At 56.4% G+C, this 17774-nt stretch overlaps 1 protein-coding gene across 2 annotated transcripts; it reads left to right on the top strand.

The window, feature by feature from the left end:
• Window positions 1–1999: 1999 nt before the first annotated feature.
• Window positions 2000–16042, top strand: LOC102957088 (angiotensin II receptor associated protein). Of its 2 annotated transcripts, none has more exons than XM_042996201.1 (5): window positions 2000–2103; window positions 10012–10046; window positions 11782–11887; window positions 12793–12988; window positions 14355–16042. In XM_042996201.1, the coding sequence occupies exons 1-5, from the start codon at window positions 2077–2079 to the stop codon at window positions 14468–14470; spliced, it is 480 nt and encodes a 159-aa protein (XP_042852135.1). In that variant the 5' UTR covers window positions 2000–2076; the 3' UTR covers window positions 14471–16042. The 2 variants fall into 2 exon arrangements, with proteins under 2 accessions (XP_042852135.1, XP_042852136.1); XM_042996202.1 differs by having other exon boundaries at window positions 12793–12967.
• The last annotated feature ends 1732 nt before the right edge of the window (window positions 16043–17774 follow it).

Genomic DNA, 17774 nt, shown 5'->3' on the forward strand with positions numbered 1-17774 from the left:
AATCCTGATTTAGTGCTTACTATCTGCCAGGCACTATTCTAAACGCTTTTTGTGTATTAATTACTGACAACCCTTTGAGGAAGTTACCATTACGATCTTCCTCTTACACTTGCAAAAACTAAAGCACAGAGAGGTGAAGCAACTTGCCCAAGTTCAAACAGTAAGTGGCAAAGCCGGGATTCAAACACCTGTTCCGCTGTGTGCTAAATCACAAAAAATCAAACTAGGTGTAGCTGTTTACCAGCTCTCAACCACGGTGGCCAGTTTGCGCTTCTCTGCCCCCTGGGCTGGAGGACTGCATCTCCAAAAGGGCATTAAATTAGGCCAGCGGGCCCTGGAGTCTTGCAAAAGTCTCCCTTCATGTCCGGAGAGAGTATGTGTCTTGTTTTTTTTTTTTTTTTTTTTTTAAGGTTTGTTTGTTTATTTGGAGGAAGAGTGCGTGTGTGCAGGCGCGGGGCAGAGAGAGAGAGGGAGAGAGAATCCCAAGCAGCACAAAGTCCCAGTTGGGGCTGGATCCCATGAACCGTGAGATTATGACCTGAGTCGAAAACGCTTAACCGACTGACTGAGCCACCCAGCCGCTTCCAGAGGACGTGTCTTGATTTGATCTCAGGACCCTCCCACGCCTCACCTCCCACCGCCAATCCCAGGTAGTTTTGTAGCCTCCCATGAGGTTTCTCCCTCCTAAAAGCAAGAACAAGCACTCAGACGCATCCGAGGGGGTCTCTTACCCCAAGTGACTCTAATGGAAGCTGGTGCTCTCCAAATGAAAATTTTCTCTGGTTACGGGTGAAGGATGAGGTGGGGAGGGGGATGGAGGTAGGGAGAATTAATGTTCCTGTCTGGGTTGGGGAGAGGGTGGTCAACAGTCTAAGAGGGGTGCCAGGTAAGATGGCCCTTTCCTTCCTCAATTCTTTCCATTTACAGCTGAGGGGCAGACAGTGTTTAGATAAAATCTTTTGCTCTCCAATCTTCTTCTTTCTGGAGACAGTTGTGTCCTGTAGGTTTTCTGCTGGTTTTCCAGCTAGATTTTCCAGCTAGCTTTTGGTATACTGACTCAAGTGGGCCCAACCAGTATAGTGATAATAACCTTCTGTTTCGCTAATAACAACAGCTCATGTGTATTGCTCACTTACTAAGTGGTAGGCACTGTTCTGGGCATTTTACCTTCACAAAGACGCTATCCGTGATCAAATTTTAGCTAGGTTCCTCTGAGCCCTCTTCCAGACTAGGCCTGGCCTTCTGTATCCAGCCTATCCTTGCTGGGACTGCAGAGCCCTAAGAACCCTGCTAAATCAATTTAGTGAGACTCTCCCCACCCTTGATATCTGATCACCCTCCATATCTGATCAAGTTCCCTATCCCCCACCCTTGGTGTCCTCGCCCGCCTTTAGCAAGAATCCTGTCGGGTCAGTTTAGCAAGAATCTCCCTACCCTTGATGTCTGTTCTTGGTATTTTCCATCCACTGACCCTCCCTCTGCGCCTGTCCTTGCTGTCCTGGGAGGTGAGCTTCCTCAGGCTTCCCCATTGCAATACCCCTACCCGTCTTCCTTACCCGTCCAGCAAGTGTCAGAATAATTTTTTCATTATCAACAGGAATCAGTTCATTTAACCTCACCAGGATCCTATGAGGTAGGTATTGTCAGTGTCTCCACTTTGACGCCAGGAAGCAAGGAGGGGGGTACCCGCAGGGACGAGACCAGACACCAGCTGTGGGCACCTGGACGTTCCCCCCAATTCTTCAGCTGCAGGTGGTCCCCTCGATCCACCGGTCAGGTTAGTAACCAGGCGAGATACTGCGCCCTTGGCGACACGAACCCCAGCGTTCTCCAACCGCCTGCGGGAACTGCCTCCGAGGCGGCCGGAGCTGGAAACCCGGAGGAGGGCGGGCGCCGCCGGACGCCGTCTCCTAGCAACGGGGCAGCGATCACGTGGCCCGCCTCACGTGGCCCGGAGCGGCTCTGGAGGTGGAGTGGCCGAAGCGGGGCGGGGCGGGGCAAGGCAAGTTTGCGCCCGGAGTTCGGAGCCCCGGAGCCCCCGCGGCCGCGGCGCAGGTGCCCTCCGCCTAGCTCGGGATGGAGCTCCCTACCGTGAACTTGAAGGTGGCGACGGGCAGGGCGGGGCGCGGGCGGGGCGGGCCCTCCAGAGTGTGTCGGGCGTTTGCTTTTTTTTTCCAAGAAGGATTTTAGAGGTGAGGGGATCAAGAGCTTGGGGCAAGAGGGGTAGTAGAGAGAAAGAGTGCGTGGAGCCGAGCCGGGAAGGAGATGCGCAGACCGGAAAAGGAAAGGGATCCAGGGAAGGGCCGGCAGGGAAGATCGCGAGGGAGCTGGAGGCGGCGGGGGCGGGAGGATCGCTTCGGCCCAGGAGCCCAGAATTCCCCCTGGAGAGGGTGGGAGGGGCGGACTTGGGGGCGGGCGCTGAGAGCCCGAGGGGGGTCTCGGCGGCTGGACACCTGCCCTTTCCCAGAGAGAGGGGGGCAGACCTTTCACCTGCACGCCCAGCACCGCCCTGCGGCTTTGTTGGCTTAATCGGGTTAAGAAAAGCCGAAATTCCCAGACGAGTGCTTTTTCCAAAGTTGATCAGTGCGGCGTCCCTGTTTCTTAAGAAAACGGGAACTCCGAGAGAAGTTACTTAAAAGCAGAAACCCCCCACCGTATACACTTAGGAGGACGCTGAGAGCCTTTCTGGGGTGTCTTCATTTCCTGTGGCGTGTCCTCAGCTCCTCAAGATGCCAGCGGCTTCTTCATTTTCTCCCCGCCCACCGCCGGCGGCCTCCGCTTCTGGGCTGAGTTTGCCAGCGAGGGGCTGGGACCTTTGGCTCTGGGCAGCAAGGTGTGAGCCTTGGGCCAGACCTGCCATTTTGGGTCTGGGCGCCCTCCCCCTTGAGGCTATATCCAGGAATGGCCTCTTACTCCCCAGTGACGAAGCACTTAGCACGCGTGGAGTCCAGCACCAAAGGAATCTAACGCCTAGAGGGCTACAAGACAACACGTGATCCGTCTGCGGATTGTTAGACGGGGTCGTGTTCGGACTCCACATGGGCAGGTTTTCCTTAATGCCATTTGCCTCCCTGAAGCTTCCAGCCTAAGAGGTTTACAGGAGGGCAGCTGCGGTTTGTTGGGGTCAACATCCCCTGTGCTCCGGGCAGTTGTGAGTCAGTGCCGGCTGCCTTTTCTCTGATGACAGATTTGCCTACAATAATCGCTAGGAGAGAATCAGGTGAGGGGCAGAGCTGCGGGAATGGAGAGGGCAGGGAACCCTCCTCATTCCCGGGAGCCAGTTTGTTTACTCGATCGCAGCCACCTTCTGAGAAAGCCGATACTGTCACCTTTTTACAGAGGAGCAAACTTCCGGCTCAGGTCCGATAAGTAACCTGCCGAGGTCCCACAGGGATTCAGTGGCAGAGTCAGGCTTTGGACCAACTGGGGTCAGACTTCAAAGCCAGGTCCTTTCCTGGCCTCCAGTTAGGACTGACTTCTGCCTTGATGGTTTCCATCCACTGGGGGAGCCTTAGTCCCTTTGGGGCTTCCTTTGTTTTTGAGCAACTTCATGTGCCTAACAGGCCAAATGCACCCACAGGTTATGTCCTGGTATTCGGTGCCCCAGAGTGACATGGCTGGCTGTTCCCTAGGCAGAAACAAGACCCCATGTTTCCAAAGGTCACCGATGCTACCAGTCAGAGATAAGGAAGTACTAGGAGGCTCTGAGGGGACAGGTTTGCCAGGTAGCATACAGGACATCCAGCTGAATTTGAATTTCAGACCAACAACGAGTTACTTTTAGGCATAAGTATTAGGCAATATTCGGGACATACTAACAAACTGTTTATTAACCAAACTTCAGAGTTCACTGGGCGTTCTGTCTTGTTGTTGTTAAATCCGGCCACCCTATAGAGAGCGGCTGTTGACTCCTTCCCTGGAGGCACCCAAGTGGGATGTTCTGAGATCAGGACCCCCGGGGAGCTGGGAAAACGCACCCCTGTGGCCCCGCACCCCCTCATTTCATACATTCCTTGGCAACTGGTTGGATGCCGGCTTGTGCCCAGCCCAGCCAGAGTGGTCAGTGGTGACAGGTGAAAGAAACAGCTGCCACAGGCCCTTTACCCAAAGGGCAGCCCCTAACTGAGCCCCATCCGAGAGGCAAGTCCTGAGCTGCAGAAATGACATTGCGACAAGCTGAGAACAGAGTAGACTTGGGTCCATGAGGTCTTGTGAGAAAAGATCTTCGGGAGGAGGGGCCAGGGAATAGCAGCATTCGGTTAAAAATTAGGAAGCCGACTTCCTGACGGGAGTAACGAGGATGGCCGTGTGCTGAGGGCTGCCTCCCTGGCAGGCACTGTGTTGCGTGTTTCACGTACCTCTCTACCTCCCTGTGCCGCTAGATCCACATGACAACTCTATGACCCGGGCGTTATTGTCCCTACTTCACAGATGAGCAAACAGCAGTTCCAGGAGATCCGGTAACTTGCCCGAGATCACACAGCTTCTACATCATGGAGCCAGGATCAGATCCAAATCTTTGGCCTCATCGCCCAGGCAGTTAACCACCGCCCGACTCTGCCTCCCTGCTGTGGCGTTCCTGACGTGGGTCCCTCAGCCTTAGCTGCCCTGGGCGGTCTTACTGCCTCACGTAACAGGCTGCTGAATGTTTACACAGGACTCATAGAACTATATTCCAGACATTGATCTGTAGGTTGACCTTAGCTCTGTCTACCACCTGTCTAGGAATCTCCCCCACACCCAACCCCATTCGTCCATGGGCCCTCTAGTGGCAAACAAGGGGTCTAAGTCATGGTCCACATGACCGCTTGGGTTCCCCTTAGCCTTCCCTTCTGCTTAAACCTCATTTCCATCCACCCTTCCCTTTCTCCTCCAGATCCCGACCGTGTAGCATAGACTTTGCTACTTATTAGCTGTGTGACCTTGAACAGGTTTCTTAACCTGAGTATCAGTTTCCTCACTGTAAAAAGAGGATAAAAATAAACCCTACCTTCTAGGGTGCTAAGAGAAGGATCCAGTGGTCCAGAAGTTGGTGGAGCATTACATTTTTTTTTTAATGTTTATTTTTGAGACAGAGAGACAGAGCATGAACGGGGGAGGGTCAGAGAGAGAGGGAGACACAGAATCTGAAGCAGGTTCCAGGCTCTGAGCTGTCAGCACAGAGCCCAACGTGGGGCTCGAACTCATGGACCGTGAGATCATGACCTGAGCCGAAATCCAGGGTCGGACGCTTAACTGACTGAGCCACCCAGGCGCCCTGGGGCATTACATTTTTATTAGCAGAAAAACTCAGACCAGACAGACCGATTCGGAGATTTGCATCTGAGCTCTCTTGTTTATAAGTGTTCCAGTTTGGGCCAGTGACCTAATCTCTCACTGCCTCCGTTTCTTCACAAGTAAAAGAACCTTCATACTCTCTCCCCCATACAGTTGCAGGGTGACATGGTCCAAGTGTTCAGGGCAGTGTAGACACATGGCAGACAGGTCCTCATCAGTAACAGGAATTGTGTTATTGACGCTGTTCCAAGATGCCTGTTCACGGGGGTACTTGGCATGACTGGATACGTACAGTAACTATCAGACGCTGTCTCTCTACAGTTGAGGCACCCCGCTGGGACATATGGGGACATAGGTATTGCCTCCATTTCACAGAGAAGGACCCTGGGGCACAGACACAAAGGGACATGGCCCCTGGATCAGAACCCAGGTCTCCAGTCCAGCATCCTGTGACCCCTGGCTGCCGTGGCCCATTGGCCCTCCCCTCCCCAGTCTTCTGACACATTGGATGCTGCCTGGGGAAGAGCCAGGCAGGCCCCCTGTGCCGAGCACTGTATGAAGAGTCCAGGAGCTCAGGTCTCTGTCCTCTTGCCCAGCCAGGAAGGGCTGCCCAGGCACGTTCTCAGAGCCCAGCGCGCCCCCCCCCCCCGCCCCATCCCCCAGTCTCTCAGGCAGTACCTGAGAATCCCTGGTGTCCCCTTGGTTCCCAGAAACCTCCCCAACAGCCGGCAGACAGTTCTCTGTGCTGAGATGAGTCACTGTTCCCTCCTGTGTCGGGAAGGGCAGGGCCCATTTGGCTCGGTGTCTGGTTGGAGCTCTCCTGGACTCTAGGCCTGGGTGGGCGTGTCCTCTCACTACAAAGATGAGGAAACTGAGGCTTAGTCTTCTGTGGGTTCCTTTTCCCAGGGCCTTAAGAGACATGATCAAAAGGTGCTTAATTTCTTCAGTATTTATAAAACAAAAATGATGTCTGTCACATGGTGGGGACACCCTGTGTCTTCAAGGATCCTCAGTATTTCCAGGTTGCACTCTTTTCTTCCCCAAACAGATGGCATAGTTTTGGACGTTAGGCAGGCGCTCGCTGCATTTACAGGTCTTTTCGGCTCCAGGACAAATCTTTATCTCACAGGTGACACAGAGCGATTTCCCCACAGGCTTGCCTGGGCATCGGCGGGCACCCTGGGGGCCTCCTCCTCATCCAGCTCCCCTTAATCAGGCAGAGCTCTGCGGGGCCCGTTGTGTGCATGGTCTGAATGGAGGAAGCAGAGCACTTGGAAATTAAGACGGTTCCTGGAATAGAAGCCAGCAGTGCGGAAGGCTTAGGTGTTGATTTTCAGGAGGAAGGTGGTGATGTGAGCCGCCTCCCCTGTGCTGTCTTTCTCAGTGTCTTCTCTTAGTCCAAAAGCCGGACACCAGGACTCTCGCGACTGGTCACGTGCTGTGGCCTTCGAGGCAAGACTTCTCCCCTCTTGTGGGTAGGGTTTCCTGTTAAGACAGACCGGGTGGTGGTGGTTAGCTCTTGAGATAAAGATCAGAATTCTTTCCCACACCTCCCAGGCCCAGCCCTGCCCACCCCCCAGCTTCCTGTCCGTCCTCTGCTCTCCTCTTCGGTCCGACTGCATTGGCTTCTTTTCAGTTTCCAGAAGGTTCCATGTTTCCTTCTGCCACAGAGCCTTTGCAGGCTCCGTCCCTTCTGCTTGAAAGGCTCTTCCTTGATCTTTGCCCCTAGTTAATCCCCTGCTTAAAAGTCACTCCCGGGGCACCCGGGTGGCCCAGTGGGTTGAGCTTCCGACTTTGGCTCAGGTCATGATCTTGCAGTTCGCGAGTTCGAGCCCCGTGTCGGCTCTGGGCTGACACCTCGGGGCCTGGAGCCTGTTTCGGATTCTGTGTCTCCCTTCTCACTCTGCCCCTTCCCTGCTCGTGCTCTCTCTCTCTCTCTTAAAACTAAATAAACATAAAATATTTGTTTTAAAGTCACTCCCTCAGAACCACCCCACGGCCCCACCCCACCCGGCTGTAGAATGGGTCTCTGGTTCCTTTGCTATCACCCTCCTTCTGGAAGAGGTTCTCACTGGAGCCTTCGTTTCTAAGGTGATGATCTGATCAGCAGGTGTCCTCCACCATGTAAAAGTTCTGGAAGGCTCGCAGGGCACCACATCTCCTCTGCTCACCGTTGAGTCCCCAGGGCGGGTGCCTAGCAGGTGCCAGGGATGCCGGGTTAAAGTATAAATGCCTGAGAAAAGGAGCACCATGAGATCGCATCTCTTAAGCCTCTGGGAAAAAAAAAAAACAAAAAAACAAAAAAAAAACCAACCTATGGCAGGGGTACCCGCGTAGCTCAGTCGGTTAAGCATCTGACTCTGGATTTCAGCTCAGGTCGTGACCTCATGGTTCATGAGATCCTCTATTTTCTCATGTTGCCCTACTTTATGCCCCGTGTCAGGCTCTGCACTGACAGCACGGACCCTGCTTGGGATTCTCTCTCTCTCTGTCCCTCCCCCCTCTCAAAATAAATAAACATTAAAAAGATAAATAAAAGGAAAGGGTGCCTGGGTGGCTCAGTCAGTTAAGCGTTGACTTCAGCTCAGGTCATGATCTCATGGCCTGTGAGTTCGAGCCCTGCGTGCCCGCTGTGCTGACAGCTCAGAGCCCGGAGCCTGCTTCGGATTCTGTGTCTCCCTCTCTCTCTCTCTGCCCCTCCCCTGCTCACGCTCTGTCTCTCTCTGTCTCTCAAAAATAAACAAACATTGCAAAAAACATTTTAACAACCCCGTGGCAGACTAAGACTTCTCTGCCTCAGTTTCCCCATCTTTGTAACGGGAAGAGCACATCTGCCCAGGCCCAGAGAGGCCTGGCAGTCAGACAACACTGGGCTAATGGTCAGATTTGAATCTGTTGAGTGGCTCTGCCACTGACTTACCTCTGAGCCTCAGTTTTCTCAACTGTAAATGGCACCTCCACGGACTGTAAGGATGAGGTGTGTCCGTGTGTAGAAAGTACCTAGTATGGGGGTCTGACACTTAGGAAGCGCTCGGTAGTAAACAAAGGTAGCCAGTCGTGAAGATTCCTTTTTCTTTTTTAAGTTTTGTTTATTTAAGTAATCTCTACACCCAACGTGGGGCTCGAACTCCCAGCCCTGAGGTCAAGAGTCGGATGCTCTAACGACTGAGCCAGCCAGGTGCCCCGCGAAGATTCCTTCTAGCGCCAGCCTCCCATACTGTGCAGACTTGTTTTTTTCAGAGTCTTGGGACCTCCATAAAGTCAGGAGCATCAGTCCTTACGGAACTATTCTCCTAGCCTGTTGAGCTTTTGGGCCATGGCACCAAAGCTTTTTTGGTTCACTCGCACTGGGGCGGAACATCCCAGCCATCTGCTCTGGATTTCACCTCCCCCATGTGCAGAAAATGTCCACATTTGTCGAAAGTTCAAATGGCTTTGCTCCGCTGAAAGCCCGGGCCTCCGCTGCAAAGTTGGGTGCCCCGGAGGCACACTTACAATTGAACTCTGGTTTTACCACTTGCCATCTATGGAATCTGGATCGACTTGATATTCCTCGGAGACTAGTTTTCCCATCTGTAAAATGGGAATGATCTTTTATTTTATTTAATTTTGTGAAGTAATCGCTACCCACGCAACGTGGGCTTGAACTCATGACCCAGAGATCGAGAGCTGAATGCTCCCCCAACTGAGCTAGCCAGGCCCCCCAAAATGGGAATGAGCTTCATGACTGTTCCAGAGGCTGTTCTGAGGCCCCAAAGAGGTTGTGTAAGGCTTTTGGCACAGAGTATGTGCACAGTAAGTGGTAACTCCTCTCGAGGGGCTTCTCCCTCCCTAGCCAGGGTTCTTTCTTGCAGGTGGCGACCCCCGCTTCTGCCCTTTCACCAGTCCAGAAGCCGGGGCCGTTCACTATACACCCGTGCTCTGCCTGCCCTGGCTCTCCGCTCTCCGGGCCGGCGGGCACGCTATCCCCTCCCCATGCTCTCGGCATTCCCCCCCCTCCCAGCTTGACCCCCACCAATCCCTTGAGTAACTCCTTCAGGGTCCCCCATCCACCACTGGGACCCCATTGAAGCTCCTGACTTGGGGCTCCTGGCCCCCCATGGGTTCAGCACCACTCCCTCTTCCCCTTCCTGCCTCCCCGTTCCTGTTGTCACGCGCCAGCTCAGAACACCTTTCTCTCCTCCCCTTTGCCTGGCGGGTCCCCGCTTACCCCTTAGCACCGAGTGCCCTCCTTCGGAAACGCCAACTCACAGCCGCCCTGCCCTCCGCATAGCATCTGCTCCCTCCTCCGTCTGCTTTCCAAGCAGGGCCCTTTTGATTACCAGGAGGAGAGACCAGTTCCAGTAATGGAGGCTGTGATTTTTAAGGACATCTGGGGCGATAAGAGGGGTGGAATAGTGTAGACATTTAGAAAAGAAGCCAGAGGGATTTTTTTTTTTCTTAAACCATACCAGGTTACTTCGTTGCAGAAAAGCCTTTGGTGGCGTCCCCTCCATGCACTGAGGATGAAATCCACGTTCCTTGCCGAGACCCTCAAGGCCTGCCTCCCCACCCCCACCCCTCCCCCTGCTCTTCCCCTCCTGTATTTGCGAAGCCCTCTTAGGTGCTAGACAGGGGCTTGCGTCCTGTGTTTTCTGGCTGCAAAAGCTCCGCCGCGCCCCCCCCCCCCCCCCCGCCATCTGGTGGTCACATTCATAGATCTTTTCTTTCCCTCTCCCCTATTCTGTGCCGCAGACGATCCTCCTGGTTCACTGGCTGCTGACGACCTGGTGAGTGACTCCACAGGTGTCCCGGCTCTGTGTCCACCTGTCTCCCGGGATCTGGGTGCACATATCGCCAGGGTCTTGTCCGTGTGTCGCTTGGGTCTTGTCCGCGGGTCTCCTGGCCAGTTCCAAAGCCAAATAGCACCTCTGCCAAGAACGTCCTCAGCAAGCTCCCCACGTCCCAAGAATGTACGAGGGGCAGGCAGTTTCCAGAGGAAACTTAGACCCCCTGAGTCATTTTCTCACCTGCACAATGACGGTATTACCGATACCCCTCCTTACCTTGTAAGGTCGCTGGAAGGTGAAAGCATAGCTTTAGAAACTGTCATAACCGCTAACATTTATTGAGGGTGTCTCGGGGCCGGCCGCTGGGCTGAGCGCCTTCTGTGGCTTAGCTCAGTGGCTCAGCAAGTAGATATTGTATGAGCTGAGAGACGCAGGGTGGTCACTTGCTTGGGGACAGACCCTTACTCTTCCATCACACTCCTGCCCAGAGATGGCAGATTCAGGATTAGATGGACCCGGGCAGGTCCTGGCCCAGCCAGGGTCCAGCCGGGTTGCCTTAGGCAAGTGGCCCACCCACCGCTTGGGGCCTTGGTTTCCATCTGTCAGATGGGTATGTGGATGGCGCATCCCTCAGGAGCTGTGGGGGAGAGGCGTGGCAGTGCTCATCCCACACTCCCTGGGGCCACAAAGGGAGGCTCGAGGATTGCAGGGCTGATTTTCATTATTGCCGCCTAATGAAATAGACGGTTGAGCTGCTGGGGAGATTTCTCTGCCAAACCAGGACTGGAAACAGGTGAGCCTCTGTGTGCGTTTTGCAGACTTCAAGGTACACTGCCTGCGTCAATGGCGGTGTCTTCCAGTGTCTTCTGGAAAAGGGCTAAGGCTGTTGGAGTTCAAATCCCAGCTCCCCCACTTAGAAGCCGAGTGGCCCTGGGCACGTTACCTGATCTCTCTGTGCCTCACCTTCCTCATGTTTAAAAGCGAGGCCGGTAATTTGTGCTCCCTTTCTAGAGTTGCGAACATAAATGCACATAGATGAGTTCCTTTAAAGCATCTAGAACTGTGCTAGTCGCTAGCAGGGCCTCTGTGCTAATAGCGTCATTGGGTTGACAGGTCGTAAACACATCCGTCGGGAGTTGGTAACGATCCCCCAGAACAGAAGATACCGGCGGGTGTTGTGTTAGAAAGTGACAAGGTGGTACTTAAAATTAGGTGGTCGGGGAAAGAGTCTCAGAGGTAACGTTTGGGCTGAGACTAAAGTAACACAACAGGGCCAAGTGTTCAGGGTAGAGGACACAGCACGGGCAGTGGCTGGGCCGTAAGAGAGTCTGTGTCACGGGCCGGATCCCACAGGGCTCCTTAGGCCACGGGAAGGGTCTGTATTTCACTGCAAGTGGGACAGGAAACTGCTGGCGAATTCTTAGCAGGAGAGTGACATTGTCGCCCCTGGAAGGGCAGGAATGGAAGTGAGAGACCGGTGGGCAGAGGCCACAGAGATCAGTCCGTGGATGTATCCAGGGGAGGATGGTGTTTTGGAGCTGGAGGGATATGGCCGGATTCGGGGTCCCTTTGGGAAGTGACGCCAAGGGGATTTGCTTGCTGACATTTCCAGGGCAGGGGAGGTGCCCTGGAGCCGGGCAGATGGCACATCAGAGGGCCCTGAGGCCTGGGAGCTGGAGGGGGCGGGCACCTGGGGGGCGGTCACCTCATGTGACTCCGGTGCCTCTTCTCACAGGGGCTGCATAGCGTTCGAGGGCCCCTATCCCTGGGCAAACTTCACCATCCTGGCCTTGGGCGTGTGGGCCGTTGCTCAGAGGGACTCCATCGACGCCATAAGCCTGGTGAGGCGGGGGACGCAGCGAGAGGACTAGCTTCAGGGTGGTCGTGGCCCCCCCCCCCGGGTCTCCCCCTCACCCATCCTGATCCTCTCTCCTCCTCGTGCCCCCGTTTTCCATTCTCTAAAGCCTTGTGAATAAGCCCACCCAGGCTACCAGCCCACGTGTGTCTTCACTAGCCTGGCCTGCTTCTCGGCCTGCCGGGCCCAGAGTGCCCCGAGTCTGCTCAGGGCCTTCCCCGAGAGAGTGGCACGGGTGGGGTCCCCCCAGGCGCCCCAGAGTGGCCGCTCCTCGATGGCACTGGACCCCTTTCCTGTAACCCACCTCTAGGTTCTGGTGGGGAGGGATGTGGCTGGAGACCCACGAAGAGGGAGCTCCTGTACTTACGAGGTCAGAGTGGACACAGCCCTGCTGAGCTCTGTCATGGACACCCGCTACGCCCCGGCGGGCAGTGGGCGCTCCAGCACCGGCCCGTCAGGATGACCGAGGAAGGGCTTCCCTGGTGCTGGAGACAGATTGGGTGAACTCCAAGGGACCTGTGTCTTGGAGGTTCTGGAGCTAAGTCTCGTGCCCCATCATGGCCTCAAGGGCAACAGGGGCAGTGGTGGGGGGTGGGGCTCTGGTGGAGCCACAGGCTAGGTCCGGACCGGGTCCCCGCGTCCCCGCGTCCCCACGTCCCCGTACTCGGTGCTACAGTCCTCGGGCAGGCGCCTCATCCACAGGGTCCTGCCTGCTTGCTGATGTGTTTTGCAGCAAAGCCTGAGGACACAGGAGGGCACAGACAGAGCTTCCGGTCTGGTATATGGGAGGGGTGGGGGGCGGGGGCATGAGGGCATGATAGGGCACCGGCACGCTCTTAAGCACTGGTGACACATGGTCACCACGGGCCCTGCGCCTGGCCTGTCTTGCAGTTTCTGGGTGGCTTGGCGGCCACCATCTTCCTGGACATCGTCCACATCAGCATCTTCTACCAGCGGACCGGCTTCTCGGACACGGAGCGCTTTGGTGCCGGCATGGCCATCCTCAGCCTGCTCCTCAAGCCCTTGTCCTGCTGCTTCGTCTACCACATGTACCGGGAGCGCGGGGGTGAGCTCCTGCTCCATATTGGTGAGGCCACCACCTGCGGCCGGCTCCCTGACTGTCCTGTCCCCGGCCCAGGTGCTGGCAGCGCCTTCCTCGTCTCCCCTGACTCTGTCTAGCCTGGCCCACAGCCCCTGCCCGAGTGGGCCGTCCTTGCCCTGGGGACAAAGGCTCAAGGTGCAGGGAGGAGTGTGGTGTGGACACTGAACCCCAGACCAGGAGACGTGCAAGCTCTGGCTTCTGCTGCACCAGCCCTGTGCTCCCATCCCAGCCTGCTGGGAGCTTTCCCCGGCATCAGGCCGCGGGCAGAGTTGGGGGTGGCGACCGGACCCCCCTCTTAGCCCGAGCACGGATACAGCTGGGTGTGCCCCAGTTCCGAGGCAGCTCTGGGCGGTAGCAGCCTGGAGCCTCCCCTCCTGCCATGTGGGGTCTGGGTGGCCAAGGAAGAAGGCGCTGGCATGGCATGGGCCGCGGGAGCCTCGGCTGAGCCCCGGGTGCTCTCCCTGCTGACATCTGTGTCACCCCGCCCCCGCCCCGGCCCACCGCTACCCCTCCAACACCGTCTTTGAGCTGTACCCCTCTCATGATGGCCAGGCCATTCTCCTGTTCTCTCTGACATCTCATCTCAGATAAGTAGGGAGAGGCTGGGGGGCAGTCTTGCCCTGTTCCGTCTGGAGAAGAGAGGCCCAGAGGGGCCCATGACCTGCCCAGGGGAGCAGCCGGGCCAGGGCAGGGGTGGCCTGTGGCCTCCCCCTGGCTGACCTCAGCACTGCCAGGGGGTTGGGGGGAGCCAGTAACGTTCCTCCCGTTGGACACATGAAGGAGCTGGCGCCCTTAGCCCTTGGGACCTGCTCCGGATCACGGGACAGATGTGCAGGGCAGGGATGGGAGGGAGTGCATGGGCACCTCGAACCCTCTCACCTACCTGGCACCCCCAGCCCAGCGCTCTGGGCTCTGCGGCTGTGCCAGCTCTGGGCCTTCTGGACGCAGTAACACGGTGTCCATTGTGCCTCGGAGAGGAGCCTGTGGGCCCAGGGCTGGGCACCCTCTCCTCGAGTTGCTAAGTGTGCACTGTGCCGGGCCGAGCGTGGTGGCCGAGAGCACTCGTGCTGCCTTGGCTTGACTCTTAGTGTCCCCAGCTTCAAGCTCCCTGCTCGCAGGCAAGTCAGTCCACCTCTTTGACCCTCAGTTTTCCCGTCTGTAAAGCGGGGGCAACAAGACGCCTGCTCTGTAGGGATATGGGAGGATTGGCTGCACATATGCCAGTAGCTTGGGGGCGGTGCTCTCGCCATCCCTGTCCCAGGGCCCTCCTGGTGGGGGTGGGTGGGTAGAACATCGCGAGTCCTCACCCTTCATTTTTTTCTCCCCTACCCCCATGTCCCCCCGCCCCTAGGTTTCCTCGGACCGTCACAGGAGCGCAGCGACTACCAGACGATTGACTCATCAGAGGCGCCCGCGGACCCTTTCGGAGGCTCGGAGAGCAGGGGTCACGCCCCGCAAGGGTACTGAAGCCAGGCTGCTTTGCCGGGCCCCAGCCTGGGGCCAGTATGACAGACCGTGGAGGCGGCTCAGGCTGCACCACCTTCCTTGCGCTTCGGAGGGTGTTCTAGATGCCCCCCCCGCCCCGCCCACCTTGGACTGTGTTCTCCTGTTCCTCATCTCAGGGGTTGCCTGAATCAGGTGCCCCGAGTGGCCAGGAGCCCCATGCATACCTGTCCCAGACTCCCTGAGACCTCCTCTCCCTTCAGGGTAGCTCACTGGCCCGTGCCAGTGAGGCTGGGAACCTGGTCTCTCCTCACCCGCCCGTGCAGCCCCAGGCCGAGCTCTGCCTGGGCCAGGCCTTGCCCACAGTTTGTTGACCCCACCCGCAGAAGCTCTGAGAGCTTTAAGTGGTACTCAGCCCTCAGTCCCAGGAGCAGTGCAGCGTGGCAGTGAGGTCCCTGGGCTTCTCGCCGCCTGGTCACTCGGTGCTTGGGGACCTTGGGGCCGGAGACGGAGGGATGTCGGCAGCACCTGAGACCCTCTGCAGCCTCCAGCTGCCCTTCCCAGAGCCACGGCATTAAAAGCTTGGGGAATCTGTAGCTGGGTGTGTTTTGAGCCACGTTTAATCTCCCAGCCGGGCTGGGTCCGGGACCTGTCATTCCTGAGAAGATTTCTCCTTTGAGTCCCCAGGGAAACTGGGCTTAGTTGCCAGTTCTGTCGTGGCGGGAGGAAGCCTGGGCTCACGACCAGCTGGGCCTGCCGTGCACCCAGCTTTGCCCTCGCCGGGGCCTGGGCAGAGGAGGGCCCTCTTTGGTGTGGCAGACGGGCATGTGTGTCTCTGAATCAGATGACTTGGGTATTGGTTTGAATCCCTCTCTGCCACTTCCTGGCTATGTGCCTTTGAGCAACTTAACATCTCTGACCTCAGTGTCTTCTGGAAAAGGGCTAATGCCCACCCGGAGGGTGATGCCACACACAAAGAGTGCAGTGCCTGGCCCTTGGAAAGTTCCCGAAGTAACAGCATTGGTGGGTTGCTCCTTGAGCCTGTGATGACGTGGGGTCAGTAGGCAAAGGGTGACATCTCCCTGGCAGACCCTGTGTCTTGGTGTGAGGGCTGAGCAGGACCAACACCTGTCCAGAAGCCCCAAGTGTCCCGTGGCCAGGGTCCCACTCCACTCCCACTGGACTGAGTGTTGATCTCCGGGCCTCATGTGCCTGGACTTCCCCAGGCCGTCCTGGATTGTCCCCGGCACAAAGAGATCAAAGCCTAGTGCACAACCCCACCATCCTCCTGTGTCCATCTGTCCTAAGGGGCTTAGTGCCTGCTGCGGCAAGTGCCTGGGGCTGCAGGGCTGAACCCTGGTGCCTGCTCTCAGGGAATAGACATTAGGAGTCCGCTGTCAGGAGGCAGGAGCTCTGAAAGGAACCTCTGGGACCGAACCTGTGCTCTGGACCAAGGGTTGGTGAGTGGCTGCAGCTGTAAGAAACCTGGAACTAGCTTCACCATCAGAAGGGGACGGATAGATAATCCGTGCTGTATTCATCCTGTGGCTATGGTTCAGCAGTTCAAATGAATAAACCAGACCAATTTCTTTTTTTCTTTTTAAGTTTATTTTATGAGAGAGAGCGAGAGTGCAAGCAGGGGAGGAGCAGAGAGAGAGAGAGAGAGAGAGAGAGAGAGAGGGAATCCCAAGCAGGCTCCTCGCTGGTAGTGCAGAGCCCATCGTGGATCTCGATCTCACAAACTGCAAGATCATGACCTGAGCCAAAATCGAGAGTCGGATGCTCAACCAACTGAGCCACCCAGGCGCCCCAGACCTATTTCTTATGGACATCGGTCCCCCTGTTGTGAGCAAAACAGGTTGTAGAATGGCGTGTGCAATATGAGAGTGTTAGCATGACTTTAAAAACCTCCAAGCAATCCTGTATGTCGTTCATGAGGGTACGTGTGGTGAAATATTGAAGAGTGGACTGGAAGGAAACACCCTTCAAGGTCATGGTTGAGGCGGCCTTGGGTTGGGGAGGGGTGTGGCCTTCGAGGAATGGGACTAAAACCCAAGTTCCAATTCTCTGGTTTCTACCAGTTCCTGGCACATGGGAGGCCTCCAGTGGGCGCATGCTCCCGTGTGTATGTTGTGAATATGTCAGATTTCCAAAGGGAATGAAAAGGTGAGGGGGGTGGGGGGGGGGACAGCTAAGAGAGCCTGTGTCAAGCAGAGGGGATAGTATAGCCAGAGATCCCTCAAGTCTGACCGGATCTTTATGGGGGGCAGAGGAAGGTTCCTATCCTAGGTGGGCATCCCCAGAAGCAGACCCTGAATGCAGCGTGTGACTCAGTACAAAGCAAGGGAGCTGGGCTTTCCGGTCACTGGCCAAGGGCTGCTCCGGGGGCGGGGGACCGTGACTTAAACTTCCAGGCTACTCTGGCGCCCTGACCATGCAGACCAAGTGGCCCCAGGAGCCGGAGGACTGTCCTGCAAGAAGAGTGCCATCAGAGGCCCAGAGAGAGCGAGGGCCACCGGCAGGGTGCCCCCTTTCCACGCAGCATGTCTCAAGACTGATTTTGTAACATCCATTCAACAAGCAGCCAAGAGCCTATGGGAACTGGGAGGTTTCTAGATGCTGGGCTACCAGAATCAGACCAAAAAAAAAAAAAAAGCCCCAGTGTCAGGGGATTGCACCTGGCGTGAGGTTGCAGGCAGGGGAACAGCTCATAGGAAGGCCTGAGCGGGTGTGTGTGTTCCTGTCCAGCCTGTTACCGAGCATGGCCAGGAGGGCCAGGAGGCCGATCGGCTGGAGCCAAGGGAGGGATGGAGGAATGAGGTCAGAAAGGCAGCAGGGACCAGCTGGCAAAGGGTTAGTAGGTCATTTCGAGGACTTTGGCGCCTTTTTTTTTTTAATGTTTATTTTTGAGAGAGAGAGAGAGAGAGAGAGAGAGAGAGAGAAAGTGGGGGAGGGGCAGGGAGAGAGGGAGACAGAATCCGCAGGAGGCACCAGGCTCTGAGCTGTCAGCGCAGCGCCCGATGAGGGGCTCGGACCCACGAACCACGAGATCTGACCTGATCCGTAGTCGGACGCTTAACTGACTGAGCCACCTGGGCGCCCCAGACTTGGGCTCTTTCTGAGTGAGATGGGGGCCACTGGAGGGCTTTGCACAGAATGGGACACAATCTGACTTACGCTCTGAAAGGACAATGTTGGTGGCTTGGGCTGGGAGGTGGGGTGGGGACAAGTGGCCACATTGACCAGAACACCACGCACCGGGTATCAGTTTCAGGGAGGACATCAGACAGCTCTGCCCGCTGCACCCTGTGGCCAGAGGCACCTGGGA

Source organism: Panthera tigris, chromosome C1 (genome assembly GCF_018350195.1).
Source record: "Panthera tigris isolate Pti1 chromosome C1, P.tigris_Pti1_mat1.1, whole genome shotgun sequence".
NCBI lineage: Eukaryota > Metazoa > Chordata > Mammalia > Carnivora > Felidae > Panthera > Panthera tigris.